Here is a 17,973-nt window from a genome sequence, read left to right on the forward strand (position 1 = left end):
GTTTGTACAGATGAACGTGGTACCTTCAGGCATTTGGAAATTGCTCCCAAGGATGAACCAGACTTGTGGAGGTCAACATTTTTTTTTCTGAGGTCTTGGCTGATTTCTTTTGATTTTCCCATGATGTCAAGCAAAGAGGCACTGAGTTTGAAGGTAGGCCTTGAAATACATCCACAGGTACACCTCCTATTGACTCAAATTATGTCAATTAGCCTATCAGAAGCTTCTAAAGCCATGACATCATTTTCTGGAATTTTCCAAGCTGTTTAAAGGCACAGTCAACTTAGTGTAGGTAAACGTCTGAGCCACTGGAATTGTGATACACTGAATTATAAGTGAAATAATCTGTCTGTAAACAATTGTTGGAAAAATTACTTGTGTCACGCACAAAGTAGATGTCCTAACCAACTTGCCAAAACTATAGTTTGTTAACAATACATTTGTGGAGTGGTTGAAAAACGAGTTTAAATTACTCAAATTTAAGTGTATGTAAACTTCCGACTTCAACTGTACAAATTACCTCGACTAACCTGTGCCCCCGCACATTGACTCTGTACCGGCACCCCCTGTATATAGCCTTGCTACTGTTATTTTACTGCTGCTCTTTAATTATTTGTAAATTTCTTATTTTTACTTATCTATTTTTTACTAAACACTTATTTTTCTTAACTGTATTGTTGGTTAAGGGCTTGTACGTAAGCATTTCACTGTTGTATTCGGCGCCTGTGACAAATTACATTTGATTTGTTATCGTCTCCTTTGCTCCTGTTAGAACTGTATGTTGCTGGGGGGCAGGAAGAATACTGAGGTTCCATTGGAGGGCTACCTGGTCGCTCCCATTCAGAGGATCTGCAAGTACCCACTGCTGCTCAGGGTAAGTCCTGTATGGCCCCATCTGGATCACAGCTTCTCCTCGTCCTTCTTGTTTCGTGATCATCAGAGCCGTCCTGTCTTATTCATCTAAGCCTCCCTCTTTATGAAACGCTTGGTTGTCACATACTGCACACACACACACACACACACACACACACACACACACACACAGTCGCTTATTTTCTCCAACAACAGGCAGACAGTATTAGGCACACCAGCCTTAGCAGCACATGCCAATGCCCCGGACTCACACAAATCCACTATCCCCAGCCTATACTTCACTCATACTCTCTTCATAGTCGATGTTTACCTTAGCCCATGTTAAAAGTGTGTGTGAAACAAAACACTGTTTCAAACGCTGTTAGGGTCCTGTGCTGTCTACCTTCATTAGTCTAGTTTAGATCTATGAATTCACACGGAGTGTAATCTAAACAGCCACCGGCATGAGAACCTAGATGGTAGATGTAACAATAATCTGAGGCGTAATCTGATTCTCTGTCATTTGAAGTCTTACAGCTGGAACTGCCCAGGCGATCTCTCTCAGTTTTCTTCTGAAATGGCACCCTATTCCCTATGTAGTGCACTACATCCCTATGGGCCCTGGTCAAAAGTAGTGCCCTACATAGGGAATAGGGTGCTATTTGCGACTCAACCTCAGTCTCCCTGTGTAAATAGCTGAGATAGAGATCGCTGGTTGTACAGTAGAAACTATCCAGAGAACCTAGACCTTAACAGCCGTCAGTAACTGACAGGCTAGGACTGTGTGTTTAGACAAGACAGATTTCCATCTCCTCCACCAGAGTGTCATGCAGTAGCCGGTAGTGATGTGCAGTTCGCAAACGATTCGTTCTTTTTTAACTACACTTTTTACTGACTCGAGAGTCATGATATTTTTTCCGAGTGACTCGTTCATTTTAGTTGTTTGTTTTGACCTGCTGGCGGCAATGAATTCTACAGCAGGAGTAATACGCGCTCCTTTGGAGACGTGCGCCGACCCACAATTTTCTATCATATATGCGAGCAGAAAAGTAGATCATGCTGCAGGCAGCGTAGAGGGCAAAAAGATATGTGTAGAACTGATCATTGATCGCATGGTGCAAAAATGAATGCAATCAATCGATTATTGAATGTTATCGATGGACACAGCTTTGTAGAACCAAAACATACACACCCTGCCTCTGCTCAAAACTCGAACGAATCGTTTGGGTGGCTGCTGAAGTTCGCGAACTATAGTCTATTGGACAAATCTCCCTTGAGGCAGTCAATCAATTGCATTCCGTTCACAATGTAGTCCGGTTGCGGCCGCAACTAGACTTCGTTTCAAAGGTATCAATAAATAATCGTATTTGTTTGCCTAGCGATCACAAATTACATTACTGACTCAAATGAACCAAATTAGTCTAGTCCAGGGGTGTCAAACTCATTTTAGCTCAGGGGCCACATGGAGGAAAATCTATTCCCAAGTGGGCCGGACCGGAAAAATCATGGTATATATAACTTAAAAACAACAACTTCAGATTGTTTTCTTTGTTTTAATACGATCAACATACAACATAAAGCTGGAGCCTGAGGACAGTGTGTCCAAAATAGTACAAGCACAACATCACTATTAATCATAAAACACATCAAGTTTATTTGAAAATTCTAAAGAAAAAGAACACACAAACACATAATGCCTCAGTGATTAACAGAACTGTTTCACAGATCACATAACTATATCAGGGTGTCATTTCTCAGGCAGAAATGTAGATAAAAATAATGAAATCCTGTTCCCCAAACAAGTGCAAGAACCACAGAGTCAAGAATAGGTTAAATATACAAATAAAATAAAATCAATTAAAAACAATAGCACATCAACATAAAAACATATAAACATAAATCTGAAAGCGTTGCTCAAACTCCCGTAACAGTCCCGTTATTTTATCTTTGAACCGCTTCATGTCTGCCACATGTTGGGTCGCGCACACATTTTTCAGACAGGGGAAGTGAGCTGCATCACCACCGGCAAGTTGCGTCTCCCACAATGACAGCTTCAACTTGAAAGAACGTATGCTGTCATAATACTGCGTGACAACTTTGTTGCGCCCTTGCAGCTGTTTGTTCAAGTTATTCAGGTGCTCTGTAACATCCACCATAAATGCAAGGTCCTGCATCCATTCTGCGGAATGAAATTCTAACACTGGTTTGCCCTTTTCTTCCATGAACTGTTCAATTTCTTCTCGTAAATCAAAGAAACGCCTCAGCACAGCACCTCGGCTTAACCATCTTACCTCAGTGTGGTATGGCAGGCCATAGATGTGGTCTTTCTCTCTGAGAAGGCTGTCAAACTGACGGTGATTCAGGCTTCTGGATCGGATGAAATTAACAGTTTGGATGACCACCTTCATGACATTATCCATCTTTAATGACTTGCAACACAAAGCCTCCTGGTGCAAAATACAGTGAAAAGTCAAAAATCACGTCCTCCATTTGCAGATTGCACTTTCTCTCTGAACTTTGTCACAACGCCTGCTTTTTTCCCGATCATTGAGGGCGCACCATCTGTAGCCAGGCTGACAGCGCGGGACCAGTCCACTCCGACCCTGTCCAGCGCGCCGACGAGTGCGGTAAAAATATCAGCTGCTGTCGTTGTATCTGTCATCGGCACCAACTCCACTAACTCCTCGGTGACGGTCAATGTGTCATCAACTCCGCGGATGAAAATGGCCAGTTGTGCAACATCTGTAATGTCCGTGCTTTCATCAATTGCAACTGAAAACGCAATAAATGACTTTACTTTTTGCTTCAACTGGCTGTCCAAATCCACTGAAAGATCGGAAATCCTGTCTGCAACTGTGTTTCTTGTCAGGCTGATATTTGCAAAAGCCTGCCGCTTTTCAGGGCACACAATCTCCGCTGCCTTCATCATGCATGTTTTTACAAATTCACCCTCACTAAATGGTTTTGAAGCCACTGCGATTTCATTAGCAATGAGGTAGCTAGCTTTCACTGCAGCGTCACTGATGTCTCGGCTGTGAGTAAACACAGACTGCTGTTTCTTCAGACCCGCCAACAGTTCATTCACCTTCTCTCATCTCCGCTGTCCTTGAAAGTTGTCATATTTGTCGGCATGAAGACTCACATAGTGGCGACGAAGGTTATATTCTTTCAGCACTGCAACATGCTCTGAACACACCAAACATACAGCTTTCCCATTCAATTCAGTGAATAAATAGGATGACCATTTTTCTTGGAACACTCTGCACTCTGCGTCCACTTTTCTCTTTTTTGACAGAGACATATTGGGGCAATGAGGGTGCCAAAGCACATAATGTTAAAAGTAGAAGCCGTAATAAATATGGCGGGCAAAACAAAGTAGCTCATTGGCTGCACGTGCTTGACCTACTTGCTCTGCCCCGGTATAAACAGTTTGCTTGCTTAACACAATTGCTATTGCGCCATCCAGTGGACGCAATTGGAACAGCAGTTTATTTTATTGAAAAATTGCAGCGCATTTTTATACTTTACAAAATTATTATTATTATTATTATTATTATTTATATATTTTTTCAAAATCATTTCGCGGGCCGGATTAAACCCGTTTGCGGGCCTGATCCGGCCCGCGGGCCGGACGTTTGACACCCCTGGTCTAGTCGTTCTTTTGACTGAACCAGTCGAAAAGATCAGAGCCAGTAAAAAGAGCCGACCTTCCCATCACCAGTAGTCGGCCGATCCACCAGGCTATTATATATCTAACTGTTATGTACAGTTACTGTTGTCTACCTTTTCTCTCTCTCTCTCTCTCTCTCTCTCTCTCTCTCTCTCTCTCTCTCTCCCCCTCTCTTTTTCTCTCTCTCTCTCTCTCTCTCTCTCTCTCTCTCTCTCTCTCTCTCTCTCTCTCTCTCTCTCTCTCTCTCTCTCTCTCTCTCTCTCTCTCTCTCTCTCTCTCTCCTGGGATATTAGTCTGTTATGTACTGTAAATCAAAGAGAACTGTTCAGCGGAAGGAAGGGAGGGAGAGTGGGCACATGTAGTAGGGGAAAGTTGCTGTTGCTGCATGTTTCCCACATCTTTTTTCCAAAAAGACAAAAAGGGTTAACCTTTGAATATCTATCCTCACCAGGCTTTTCAGATTTGCCTATGCTGCTCTCTGATCTGTGCGCGCGCGTGTGTGTGTGCGTGCGTTCGTGCATGTCTTTGTGCGTGCCTGCGTACGTGTGTGTGTGTTTGTGTGTGTTTGTTTGTGTAGGAGCTGCTAAAGAGGACGCCTAAGAAACACAATGACTACTCCCTGGTGCTGGAGTCTCTGCAGGTCATGAAGGCTGTCTGTTCCTCCATCAACGAGGCCAAGAGACAGATGGAGAAACTAGAGGTGCTGGAGGAGTGGCAGTCCCACATCGAAGGATGGGAGGTAGGTTCACATGTACTCTACAATACACCATACTGGCTAGTACCTATAGACTTAGGGTAGTGGAGGAGAAACTAAAGGTCCTAGAAGAGTGGCAGTCCCACGTCGAGGGATGGGAGGTGGGTTCACATGTACAATACAATATACTATATAGCAGAGGTGTGGACTCGAGTCATGTGACTTGGACTCGAGTCAGACTCGAGTCATGAATTTGATGACTTCAGACTCGACTCGACAAAATGTACAAAGACTTGCAACTCGACTTGGACTTTAACATCAATGACTCGTGACTTGACTTGGACTTGCGCCTTATGACTCGAGAAGACTTGCTACGAGGACTTGTAATGACTTGCAAAGGCTTGCTAAGAGGACTTGAAATGACTCGAAACTAAAATGTAGGACTTTGGACTCGACTTGAGACTTGATGGCTTTGACTTTTGACTCGACTTGGGACTTGCCTCATCTTTGACTCGACTTGACTCGGGACTCGAGGGCAAAGACTTGAGACTTACTTGTGACTTGCATAACAATGACTTTGTCCCACCTCTGCTATATAGTACACCATATTCAGATCCCACCGATGCCCACATCCCCTTTAAGACTTGCTGAAGCCAACTGTGAAAAAGAACATTCCTACTTTAAAATCAAAGTACTGCTATGAACCTGATGATGATTAGAGTAGTCACCTTAAAGCGTGAGAGGATTTAACAAGATGGTTGGTCCGGCCAGGCAGAAACTATTGGGGTATGTACTGTATGTGTGAATATTACAAAACATTGTTTGGCAGGGAATTTACTTCACATTCACCAGGCCTCGGCCGGCGATAGTTTTCTAAATTCATGCTACCAATCAAGTCTTAAAGGGGATGTGGGCATCGGTGGGATCTTAATGGTGCTGATTGTATGTCAGGGGCCTGGCGCCTGGGCTTCTTATGAAATGTACTTGGCTTAACACTGCGTCCCAAATGGCACCCTATTCCCATATTATAGTGCACTACTTTTGACCCGGGCCCACCCATAGGGCTCTGGTCAAAATAAGTGCACTTTATGGGGAATAGGGTGCCATTTGGGATACATACAGAGAGTGACAGAGAGTGCCCAAGACATCGATCATCCAGTGCTGAAAGAAGTCTTCTTAACAACACTAGGCCCTTGTCAGCTTAAGAGTCAGCTTAATTTTGAAGAGTCATGTTTTGATGACCATGATTTTGATCAGTTATGATAAAGATGGCTGTGGTTTAGATCAGTTATGATAGAAGATGGATGTGGTTTTGATCAGTTATGATGGAAGATGGCTGTGGTTTTGATCGGTTATGATAAAGATGGCTGTGGTTTTGATCGGTTATGATAAAGATGGCTGTGATTTTAATCAGTAATGTTAAAGATGGCTGTGGCTTTGATCGGTTATGATAAAGATGGCTGTGGTTTTGATCAGTAATGTTAAAGATGGCTGTGGTTTTGATCAGTTATGATAAAAACGGTTCTAGGTTTTCCAGATCTGTCTAGAGAGGTCAGCTCCGTGCCTCTGTGTTGTTTTATGGGACTTGTTGACAACGGAGTGTGTTAGAGTGTAAACTGTGAATGCAGGCCTGCCAGGCTTTCTGGGTTGCATCCCAAATGGCACCCTATTCCCTATATAGTGCACTACTTTTGATCAGGGACCATAGGGATTCCCATTGGGCTCTGGTCAAAAGTAGTGCGCTATGTAGGGAATAGGGTGCCATTTGGGACTCAGCCCTGGTGCACAACAAAACACACCACAGAATCAGAAACAGTTGGATAATCTTTTATGAGCAAAATGTAACTGGAATGTCTTCTTATAAAAGACAGATGCAGCCTGAAATAAAATGATCGTGACTCAGATTCATTTCGTTTTTTCTTTTGTGGACGGATGCAGACACATTTTGACACTGGCTTAATCTTTCTGCCCTGTTAAACCCATTTAGCAGGAGAGGGACATTCTAAACGTTTACGTTTGCGGCCGAGCTAACTTTGTCATACAAACCTCTATATGAGTCCCAAATGGCACCCTATTCTCTTTTATAGTTTACTACTTTTGACCAGTAGTGCACTATATAGGGAATAGGGTGCCATTTGGGACACACACTCTCTGAAGGACTGAAAGGAAGTGAACTTGATGAGACTCAAACTGTTTGTAAGACATGGTGTTCTAGCCCAGGGACAATCTCTTCGGTCTTTAACACAACAGATTTTTTATTAAGCACGGACTGACCTCTTGGAAGAGAACCCAAGTGTCTGGTTTAGCCTTTAGAGGTTCTGGTTCGTCAATGGCTATTTGTTAGAGTGTTACTGCAAATTGGGAAAATAGCAGCTGAAACACACACACACACACACACACACACACACACACAAAGAAACTAAGAAGTGTAATGTGTAATCAGGAAAAGGGTGGAGGAGTGTGACATTTGCACGCCATGGTCTTAGAGAGCACAAGCTGTTCTCTGGTTTCCTTAATAGCTTTTATTAATGATAAACATTAGGTAATTCTGGAGCAGGTCACTACTCTACACGCCAGACACTGTTCTCTATTAGATGGGCCTAAGAGAGAAGAAAACTGGAAAGCAGAGAGAGAGGGATAGACAGAGCGAAAGAGAGAGGGGAGCAGATTGAGAAAGAGAGGGAGAGGGGAGAAATAGAGAGAGACCAAAGACAAAAGCAGAAGGAGGAAAAGGCAGAACAGAGAGAAGGAGAGAAATGTCCAGGGAGAGATCGTTGGTGTCTTGTGTTACTATGTGTGGGCGTTTAAAGAATGAACAGAAAGGATGGAGGGATGAGGGAGGAGGGAAGAGTGCGAGCCGAGGGCCTCAGTAAGTTTTTCCTCTGTCGCTTCCAGGTCGCGGCTGATAGCTCATTAGTGTAGAACCTTCTCCACATCTGTGTGCCCTCTGGTCACCATGGCAGCCAGGTTCACCGCCTTGCCGTGGGAGAGACAGTTCATCTGCATCCCAAATGGCACCCTACTCCCTAAGTAGTGCACTACTTTTGACCAGGGCCCATAGTGATTCCCATAGGGCTCTGGTCAAAAGTAGTGCACAATATAGAGATAGAGTGCCATTTGGGACGCAGGCAGGGCAGGGCGAGGGACCACAGTGGTTGGCTGCCAGCGGTTGCCACGACGATGATTGCCCATTGGTCAAGGCTTCTATGTCTGTACTGTGTCACCCGGTCTCTTGGGTCTCAGTTTGGAAGTGGTAAAAGTTATGTCCAAAACCCGAAAACTTAAAGCAGACATTGAATATCCCTTTGATCATGGTGAAGTTATTAATTATACTTTGGATGGTGTATCAATACACCCAGTCACTACAAAGATACAGGCGTCCTTCCTAACTCTGTTACCGGAGAGGAAAGAATGTGCTCAGGGATTTCACCATAAGGCCAATGGTGACTTCAAAACAGTTACAGAGTTTAATGGCTGTGATAGGAGAAAACTGAGGATGGATCAACAACATTGTAGTTACTCCACAATACTAACCTAATTGACAGAGTGAAAAGAAGGAAGGCTGTATAGAATAAAAATATTCCAAAACATGCATCCTGTTTGCAACAAGGCACTAAAGTAATACTGCACAAAATGTGGCAAAGCAATTAACTTTGTCTTGAATACAAAGTGTTATGTTTGGGGCAAATCCAATACAACACGTTACTGAGTACCACTCTCCATATTTTCAAGCATAGTGGTGGCTGCATCATGTTATGGGTATGCTTGTAATCGTTAAGGACTGGGGAGTTTTACAGGATAAAAATGGAATGGAATGGAGCTAAGCACAGGCAAAATCCTAGAGGAAAACCTGGTTCAGTCTGCTTTCCACCAGACACTGGGAGATTAATTCACCTTTCAGCAGGACAATAGTCTAAAACACAAGGCCAAAACTACACTGGAGTTGCTTACCAAGAAAACAGTGAATGTTCCCGAGTGGCCAAGTTACAGTTTTGACTTAAATCTACTTGAAAATCTATGGCAAGACCTGGAAATGTTTGTCTAGCAATGATCAACAATCAATTTGACAGAGCTTGAATAATTTTTTTAAGAATAATGGGCAAATATTGTAGCACAATCCAGGTGTGGAAAGCTCTTAGAGACTTACCCAGAAAGACTCACAGCTGTGATCGCTGCCAAAAGTGCTTCTACATAGTATTGACTCGGGTGTGAATACTTATGTAAATGAGATATTTCTGTATTTCGTTGTCAGTACATTTTCAAAAGTTTCTGAAAACATGTTTTCACTTTGTCATTATGGGGTTTTGTGTGTAGATGGGTGAGAAAAAATAAATATATAATCCATTATGAATTCAGGCTGTAACACTAAAATGTGGAATAAGTCAAGGGGTATGAATACTTTCTGAAGGCACTGTATGCTGTTTCTCTCTCTTTCTCTTTCTCTCTCTTTCACTCACTCACTCGCTCGCTCGCTTTCTCTTATTGTATTATGCCTGGCACTCCTCTGACAGTAAAAGAGGGGGATGAGAGTTAGATGAAACAGACCATAGACTGTGGAGTGTTGTTTAGGCTTCAGGCCCCACTACTCACTCAATAGCCTCTCTATGGAACAGCTGTGGGCTGGAGAGAGTGAAGAGGGGGGAGAGGAGGAAAGAGCGAGAGAAGACAGGAAAAGGGAGAGAGGTGTATAGTGAGACGAAAGAGAGAGAAATAGACAGAGGGAGGAACAAATACAGAAGTAGTGCACTAAATAGGGTAGCTCAGTTGGTAGAGCACGGCGCTTGCAACGCCAGGGTTGTGGGTTCGTTTCCCACCGGGGGCCAGTATGAAAAATGTATGCACTCACTAACTGTAAGTCGCTCTGGATAAGAGCGTCTGCTAAATGACTAAAATGTAAAATGTATAGGGAGCCATTTTGAAAGCAGACCTGGAGTGTTCTCTCACAGAAAGTGTCTGTAGTGTCTGTTCCAGTGGACAGTAAGTTGAGGATTAGTGTGTAGTCTGGACCGGTGGCGGTGGCATTCAGCTGGTCTGGCCCCCACTGGTAGAAATGAACACCTCATCTTGGCCTTGGGCAAGAAAGAAGTACTCTGAGAAAGATGGAGAAGAGAAAGGAGGGAGTGGAAGGGAGAGGAGGAGAGAGGAGGGAGTGGAGGAGCGAGTTGTTCAAAAGAAAAGAAAGAGAAAGAGAGCGACAAAGATGGATAAAGATGGAGAGAAGTGAGGAAAGAGAGAAGGGGGAAGCTCTAGAGGGGGATAGAGGTGAGGAAAGAAAGAAACAAGAAAGAGGGGCCAAGGAAAGATTAGAAAGGGAAAGCAAAGAACGTCAGAGACTTGGGAGATGGGAATAGGTCAAGAAAAAGAAGGAGTGGGAGTTGCAATAATCAATGAGAGAGAGAGAGTAGAGAGAGAGGGAGGCTTGGCCCGTGTGGATTCCTCAGCAGGAGGAAATGTTTAGCATAACTTCTGGCTCTGCTCGTTCCGGGACTTATATTTAGATCTAACAGGCAGGGTTGCTCAAACGCAACATATACAGTGGGGAAAAAAAGTATTTAGTCAGCCACCAATTGTGCAAGTTCTCCCACTTAAAAAAATGAGAGAGGCCTGTAATTTTCATCATAGGTACACGTCAACTATGACAGACAAAATGAGATTTTTTTTCTCCAGAAAATCACATTGTAGGATTTTTAATGAATTTATTTGCAAATTATGGTGGAAAATAAGTATTTGGTCAATAACAAAAGTTTCTCAATACTTTGTTATATACCCTTTGTTGGCAATGACACAGGTCAAACGTTTTCTGTAAGTCTTCACAAGGTTTTCACACACTGTTGCTGGTATTTTGGCCCATTCCTCCATGCAGATCTCCTCTAGAGCAGTGATGTTTTGGGGCTGTCGCTGGGCAACACAGACTTTCAACTCCCTCCAAAGATTTTCTATGGGGTTGAGATCTGGAGACTGGCTAGGCCACTCCATTCATTCTTTCCTTTACACGGATCAGTCATCCTGATCCCTTTGCAGAAAAACAGCCCCAAAGCATGATGTTTCCACCCCCATGCTTCACAGTAGGTATGGTGTTCTTTGGATGCAACTCAGCATTCTTTGTCCTCCAAACACGACGAGTTGAGTTTTTACCAAAAAGTTCTATTTTGGTTTCATCTGACCATATGACATTCTCCCAATCCTCTTCTGGATCATCCAAATGCACTCTAGCAAACTTCAGACGGGCCTGGACATGTACTGGCTTAAGCAGGGGGACACGTCTAGCACTGCAGGATTTGAGTCCCTGGCGGCGTAGTGTGTTACTGATGGTAGGCTTTGTTACTTTGGTCCCAGCTCTCTGCAGGTCATTCACTAGGTCCCCCCGTGTGGTTCTGGGATTTTTGCTCACCGTTCTTGTGATCATTTTGACCCCACGGGGTGAGATCTTGCGTGGAGCCCCAGATCGAGGGAGATTATCAGTGGTCTTGTATGTCTTCCATTTCCTAATAATTGCTCCCACAGTTGATTTCTTCAAACCAAGCTGCTTACCTATTGCATATTCAGTCTTCCCAGCCTGGTGCAGGTCTACAATTTTGTTTCTGGTGTCCTTTGACAGCTCTTTGGTCTTGGCCATAGTGGAGTTTGGAGTGTGACTGTTTGAGGTTGTGGACAGGTGTCTTTTATACTGATAACAAGTTCAAACAGGTGCCATTAATACAGGTAACGAGTGGAGGACAGAGGAGCCTCTTAAAGAAGACGTTACAGGTCTGTGAGAGCCAGAAATCTTGCTTGTTTGTAGGTGACCAAATACTTATTTTCCACCATAATTTGCAAATAAATTCATTAAAAATCCTACAATGTGATTTTCTGGATTTCTTTTTCTCATTTTGTCTGTCATAGTTGACGTGTACCTATGATGAAAATTACAGGCCTCTCTCATCTTTTTAAGTGGGAGAACTTGCACAATTGGTGGCTGACTAAATATTTTTTTCCCCCACTGTACATTCCCAACATAGTTGACAAGGTAAGGAGAAGGGCTGTGGAGTTTATCGCAACCTATTCCCTACATAGTGCACGACTACTGCTATGGGCTCTGGTCAAAAGTAGTGCACTATATAGAGAATAGGGTGCCATTTGGGACACAGTCACAGATCCACATGGTGTGACTTGATAGGATGTTATTATATAGTAGTAACGGCTCTATTCTTTAAAGTCCCCAATCAATCTAATACTGAGGATGTGTGTTGAGTTTTTACAGACCCCTTAAGAGAGAAACCAGGAAAGGCATTCACAGAGAAACCATGCACAGTGAATTAAACTCACTACCCAAGGAGCAACTGTGTACTGCAATTTTACACTGTTAGGCATACTGTATGCTACATGTCCGATGTCATGGTGGCTACACAGCAAACCCTCCAGACGAACACAATCCTGCGATCACATAGTTCAACCCATAATCAACCATTCACTGCATAATACAGTTGAAGTCGGAAGTTTACATACATAAAACTCGTTTTTCAACCACTGCACAGATTTCTTGTTAACAAACTATAGTTTTGGCAAGTCGGTTAGGACATGTACTTTGTGCATGACACAAGTAATGTTTCCAACAATTGTTTACAGACAGATTATTTCACTGTATCACAATTCCAGTGGGTCAGAAGTTTACATACACTAAGTTGACTGTGCCTTTAAACAGCTTGGAAAATTCCAGAAAATGATGTTATGGCTTTAGAAGCTTCTGATAGGCTAATTGACATCATTTGAGTCAATTGGAGGTGTACCTGTGGATGTATTTCAAGGCCTACCTTCAAACTCAGTGCATCTTTGCTTGACATCATGGGAAAATCAAAAGAAATCAGCCAAGACCTGAAGGTACCACGTTCATCTGTACAAACAATAGTACGCAAGTATAAACACCATGGGACCACGCAGCCGTCATACTGCTCAGGAAGGAGACGCGTTCTGTCTCCTAGAGATTAACGTACTTTTGTGCGAAAAGTGCAAATCCATCCCAGAACAACAGCAAAGGACCTTGTGAAGATGCTGGAGGAAACAGGTACAAAAGTATCTATATCCACAGTAAAACTAGTCCTATATCGACATAACGTGAAAGGCCGCTCAGCAAGGAAGAAGCCACTGCTCCAAAACCGCCATAAAAAAGCCAGACTACGGTTTGCAACTGCACATGGGGACAAAGATCGTACTTTTTGGAGAGATGTCCTCTGGTCTGATGAAACAAAAATAGAACTGTTTGGCCATAATGACCATCGTTATGTTTGGAGGAAAAAGGAGGTTGCTTGCAAGCCGAAGAACACCATCCCAACCGTGAAGCACGGGGGTGGCAGCATCATGCTGTGGGGGTGCTTTGCTGCAGGAGGGACTGGTGCAATTCACAAAATAGATGGCATCATGAGGAAGGAAAATTATGTGGATATATTGAAGCAACATCTCAAGACATTAGTCAGGAAGTTAAAGCTTGGTCACAAATGGGTCTTCCAAATGAACAATGACCCCAAGCATACTTCCAAAGTTGTGGCAAAATGGCTTAAGGACAACAAGGTCAAGGTATTGGAGTGGCCATCACAAAGCCCTGACCTCAACCCTATATAACATTTGTGGGCAGAGCTGAAAAAGCGTGTGCGAGCAAGGAGGCCTACAAACCTGATTCAGTTACACCAGCCCTGTCAGGAGGAATGGGCCAAAATTCACCCAACTTATTGTGGGAAGCTTGTGGAAGGCTACCCGAAACATTTGACCCAAGTTAAACAATTTAAAGGCAATGCTACCAAACACTAATTGAGTGTATGTACATTTCTGACCCACTGGGAATGTGATGAAAGAAATAAAAGCAGAAATAAATCATTCTCTCTATTATTATTCAGACATTTCACATTCTTAAAATAAAGTGGTGATCCTAACTGACCTAAGACAGGGAATTTGTACTAGGATTAAATGTCAAGAATTGTGAAAAACTAAGTTTAAATGTATTTGGCTAAGGTGTATGTAAACTTCTGACTTCAACTGTATGTGGTGGGTTACATATTTAACAAAGCGCCGCACTATTACAGCAGAAAACTGACAAGGACCAACGGAACGGGTGGATCCCCGGCCTGGTCTAGTAGCCAAGTCTACACAGTATCTACACCACTGTGTGTCTCTTCCCAGGGTTCCAATATAACAGACACGTGTACAGAGATGTTGATGCATGGAGTCCTGCTGAAGATCTCAGCTGGTAACATCCAGGAACGCATCTTCTTCCTCTTCGACAACCTGCTGGTTTACTGCAAGAAGAAAAACAGGTGTGACCGGACTGCCACACCTCTCTCTGACATCTTTGTTTCCCCTTACCATAGGCTTGTACAGATACTTCAAGCAGCACCAGCTACTTTCTATCAATCTCCACTGTGTGTTGTTTCATTAGCCAGAAGGGCACTGTATAGTTCGCTAGCCTAGGTATCTACTTGTTTCTATGTGTTGCCTTGCCTTGTGTGACGAGACAATGTTAAGTTGGCTTGAATGTTGTTCCCAGGCGTTTAAAAAACAGCAAGGCGGTTACAGAGGGACCTCGTTACCTGTTCAGAGGGAGAATCAACACAGAGGTGATGGAAGTGGAGAACGTAGATGATGGAACAGGTGAGTTCTACCCGTAACAGGTCACTCAGGGTGTGTCTCAAATGGCACCCTATTCCCTAAATAGTGCACAACTTTTAAACAGCCATTTCAGACGCAACCCTTATCCTATTTCGCAACCCAACTACCATCCAATGCTCGGGAGGAAACCCTGAGCTAACAACAAAAGGCATCTTTATTGCAGTATTTCTTCTGTCAAAAGTGGATTCGTTATCTCCATGTACTGCAGACAATCTGCATTTCTTTATGTAGACAATCAATTCAATTTTTAGTGCGGCAACACATTGTTCCCAATTTGCTGTTTGGGAGGAATTGATTTTGTCTCCACGGATCAGAACACATTTATATTATTTTTGCTTCTTACTTTGTACGTCCCAAATGGCACCCTATTCCCTACATAGTGCAGTAATTTTGACCAGGGCACATAGGGCTGTGGTCAAAGGTAGTGCACTATAAAGAGAATAGGGTGTCATTTGGAACTCTGAACACATTTAATAACACATTGTTATTAGGCGGCAGGTAGCCTAGCGGTAAGAGCGTTGTGCCAGTAACCAAAAGGTCGCTGTGTTGAATACCCGAGCCGACAAGGTGAAAAATCTGTCGATGTGCCCTTGAGCAAGGCACTTAACCCTAATTTACTCCAGGGGTGCGCCGTACTACTATGGCTGATGCTGTAAAACAACACATTTCACTGCACCTATCTGGTGTATGTGACAATAAAATATGTATTTTTTTATTTTTTCCCAGGAGCACTGAGATCTCAGATCTCTATTTCCTGTTTTGACAGTTAATCAATTCAGAGGGTGAACCAGTCGATCGGGTTAGATACCCTCCCAGCCAACTGTATGAAATGTCAATAAGTGATGGATGAGGAGTGTTTTAATTTACAGCCTACTTAGATTTTATAGTCTACTGCACACAAAGCCATAACACAGTCTACACTCTTAGAAAAAAAGGTGATATCTAGAACCTACAAGGGTTCTTTGGCTGTCCCCATAGGAGAACCCTTTGAAGAACCCTTGTTGGTTCCAGGAGAAACCTTTTTGGTTTCAAGTATAACTGTTTTGGGTTCAGTGTAGAACCCTTTCGACAGAGGGTTCTACCTGGAACCCAAAATGGTTCTACCTGGAACCAAAACGGGTTTTACCTGGAACCAAAAAGGGTTCTCCTATAGGGACAGCTGAAGAACCCTTTTGGTAGCCTTTTTTCTAATAGTGTTGGTTCAAAATGTTGAGATAAAGGAACTAAAGGGACTGTACGTGGAATTTACATTTTAGTCTTATAGCAGACAGTAGTGCTGAGCAATTAACCAACATTTTGGTTATTTTTCAGTTTTTAAACAACTAATTGACCGACGTCGGTTTAATTATTTGAATTCCATTTCGTTAGTTTTTTTTCTGTGCGCTCAATGCGCACATTGCACAGTTTCTCTAGAGATAAATCAGATCCAACCTGAACTGTGCGATGTAGTATAATAATAATAATAATAATAATATGACATTTAGCAGACGCTTTGATCCAAAGCGACTTACAGTCATGCGTGCATACATTTTTGTGTATGGGTGGTCCCGGGGATGTATGGAGTTGTAGTTTCCAACAGGCCAATATTCTACATAGTTTAGCGCATAAAACTTGGTAATTAACTACAATGACCATAATCAATTGCGCATCTACTTGTCCGGTCTGTGTTTCTTTTACGCCTGCTACGGAAGAGACAGACGAATGTGTGATCATGAGGTGATATAGAGAGCAGCTGTTGCTTCGTGAGTTGTCTATTCCTGAAAATACATGATCTAATTGTCATTGTTGGTATTCAGCAGTCATAAAGGTATGCCTTATTTACTTTGAGGAACCACTAAAATAGTGATTTAGTCAGACAGCATAGGCAGCAGCTCTATAGAGATGAGATGATGACTTGGAATGAAATAATAGTCATCAAATAAAATAAATGTAATATACCCAACAATGGAAATATTTTTGTTAAGTAATGTGAATAAATGAGTGTTTATAAGTGATAAGCAGTAGTGGGCAGTCACTACCATCATGGGACTTTTATTAATTGTTTTATTCTGTTGTTACAGCATTCAACCCACATAATGCATAGTGCATTTGATCGACCGACCTCAAAAAGCACTAATCGCTCTGCACTAGCCTTCTCTCTAAACGTATCCCTCCACTGCTAGTTGGCTGGTGGTGGGTGGGTCTATTTTCTTACAGCCTTGACAGCTGAAGGTTATACAAATGCCATCTTCCAGGCATGGTGACAAGTCTCTGCGCACACACACACACACTCTCACACACTCTCTCTCACACACACACACACACACACACACACACACACACACACACACACACACACACACACACACACACACACACACACACACACACACACACACACACACACACAGTTAACTCTAGCTGTGTGTGTTGGTCCAGTACAGCCACTCATTATCAGTTAAGTTTTTTAGAAGCAATCATTTCCTCCCCAGCAGACTTAATATTGGGTGTTTTTGGGAGATGGATGGGATTGGGCTTGGATGGGATGGATGGGATTGTAGGGGGGGGGAACAGGCCCTATAACTGTCTTCGCCACTATACGCCTGCCAAGGCTACCAGTAATATGATAGATTCTAACGCACGAACGCACGCGCACACACACACACACACACACACTACAGCTTTGTTAGGCCACGGACAGACAGGGGATTCTGCCTCTGTTACACACATGTGCTCCAGAGGATCTAGGAGCAGAGAGGGATAGGATTTGTAAATTCCATTTAATCTCTCCTTCCCTCTGTTTCCGGAAGAATGATGTGATGTTAGCTTATTCTTGCTAAAAGGCCTAGCAGTCAACAAGCATAAACTACTGCAAAACTGTGCAAAGAAAATTGTCATAAATCCTTCAAGTAGTCAACGGAACAAAGGAAGCTGATTTTATTGACGTTCCAGAAGGGAAGTACTCTGGTATTGAGATAATGTGAAATGACCTGAGTTATTCTTGTCGGTTCTGGCACAGGCCTCATCCTGAACCTACTGTGGGATTTATAATGGAGTAGTAATGAGTTAGCTACTACTGCTGTGCTTTTAGCCTGGACTTAATACTATGGCAATGTAGATGACAGATTCCTTTTCTAAATTC

The 17,973-nt window shown here is 43.0% G+C and overlaps 1 protein-coding gene across 2 annotated transcripts in view; it reads left to right on the top strand.

The window, feature by feature from the left end:
- prex2 (phosphatidylinositol-3,4,5-trisphosphate-dependent Rac exchange factor 2) overlaps window positions 1-17,973 on the top strand; it is a 232,533-nt gene that overhangs the window by 56,248 nt on the left and 158,312 nt on the right. For both annotated transcript variants that reach the window (XM_041880313.2, XM_045221164.1), the window contains exons 5-8: window positions 773-874; window positions 5,100-5,261; window positions 14,367-14,500; window positions 14,731-14,834. In XM_041880313.2, coding sequence (XP_041736247.1) covers window positions 773-874; window positions 5,100-5,261; window positions 14,367-14,500; window positions 14,731-14,834 — 502 coding nt within the window. The remainder of the gene's footprint in view (window positions 1-772; window positions 875-5,099; window positions 5,262-14,366; window positions 14,501-14,730; window positions 14,835-17,973) is intronic.

Source organism: Coregonus clupeaformis, chromosome 7 (genome assembly GCF_020615455.1).
Source record: "Coregonus clupeaformis isolate EN_2021a chromosome 7, ASM2061545v1, whole genome shotgun sequence".
In the NCBI taxonomy this organism is placed as follows: Eukaryota; Metazoa; Chordata; class Actinopteri; order Salmoniformes; family Salmonidae; genus Coregonus; species Coregonus clupeaformis.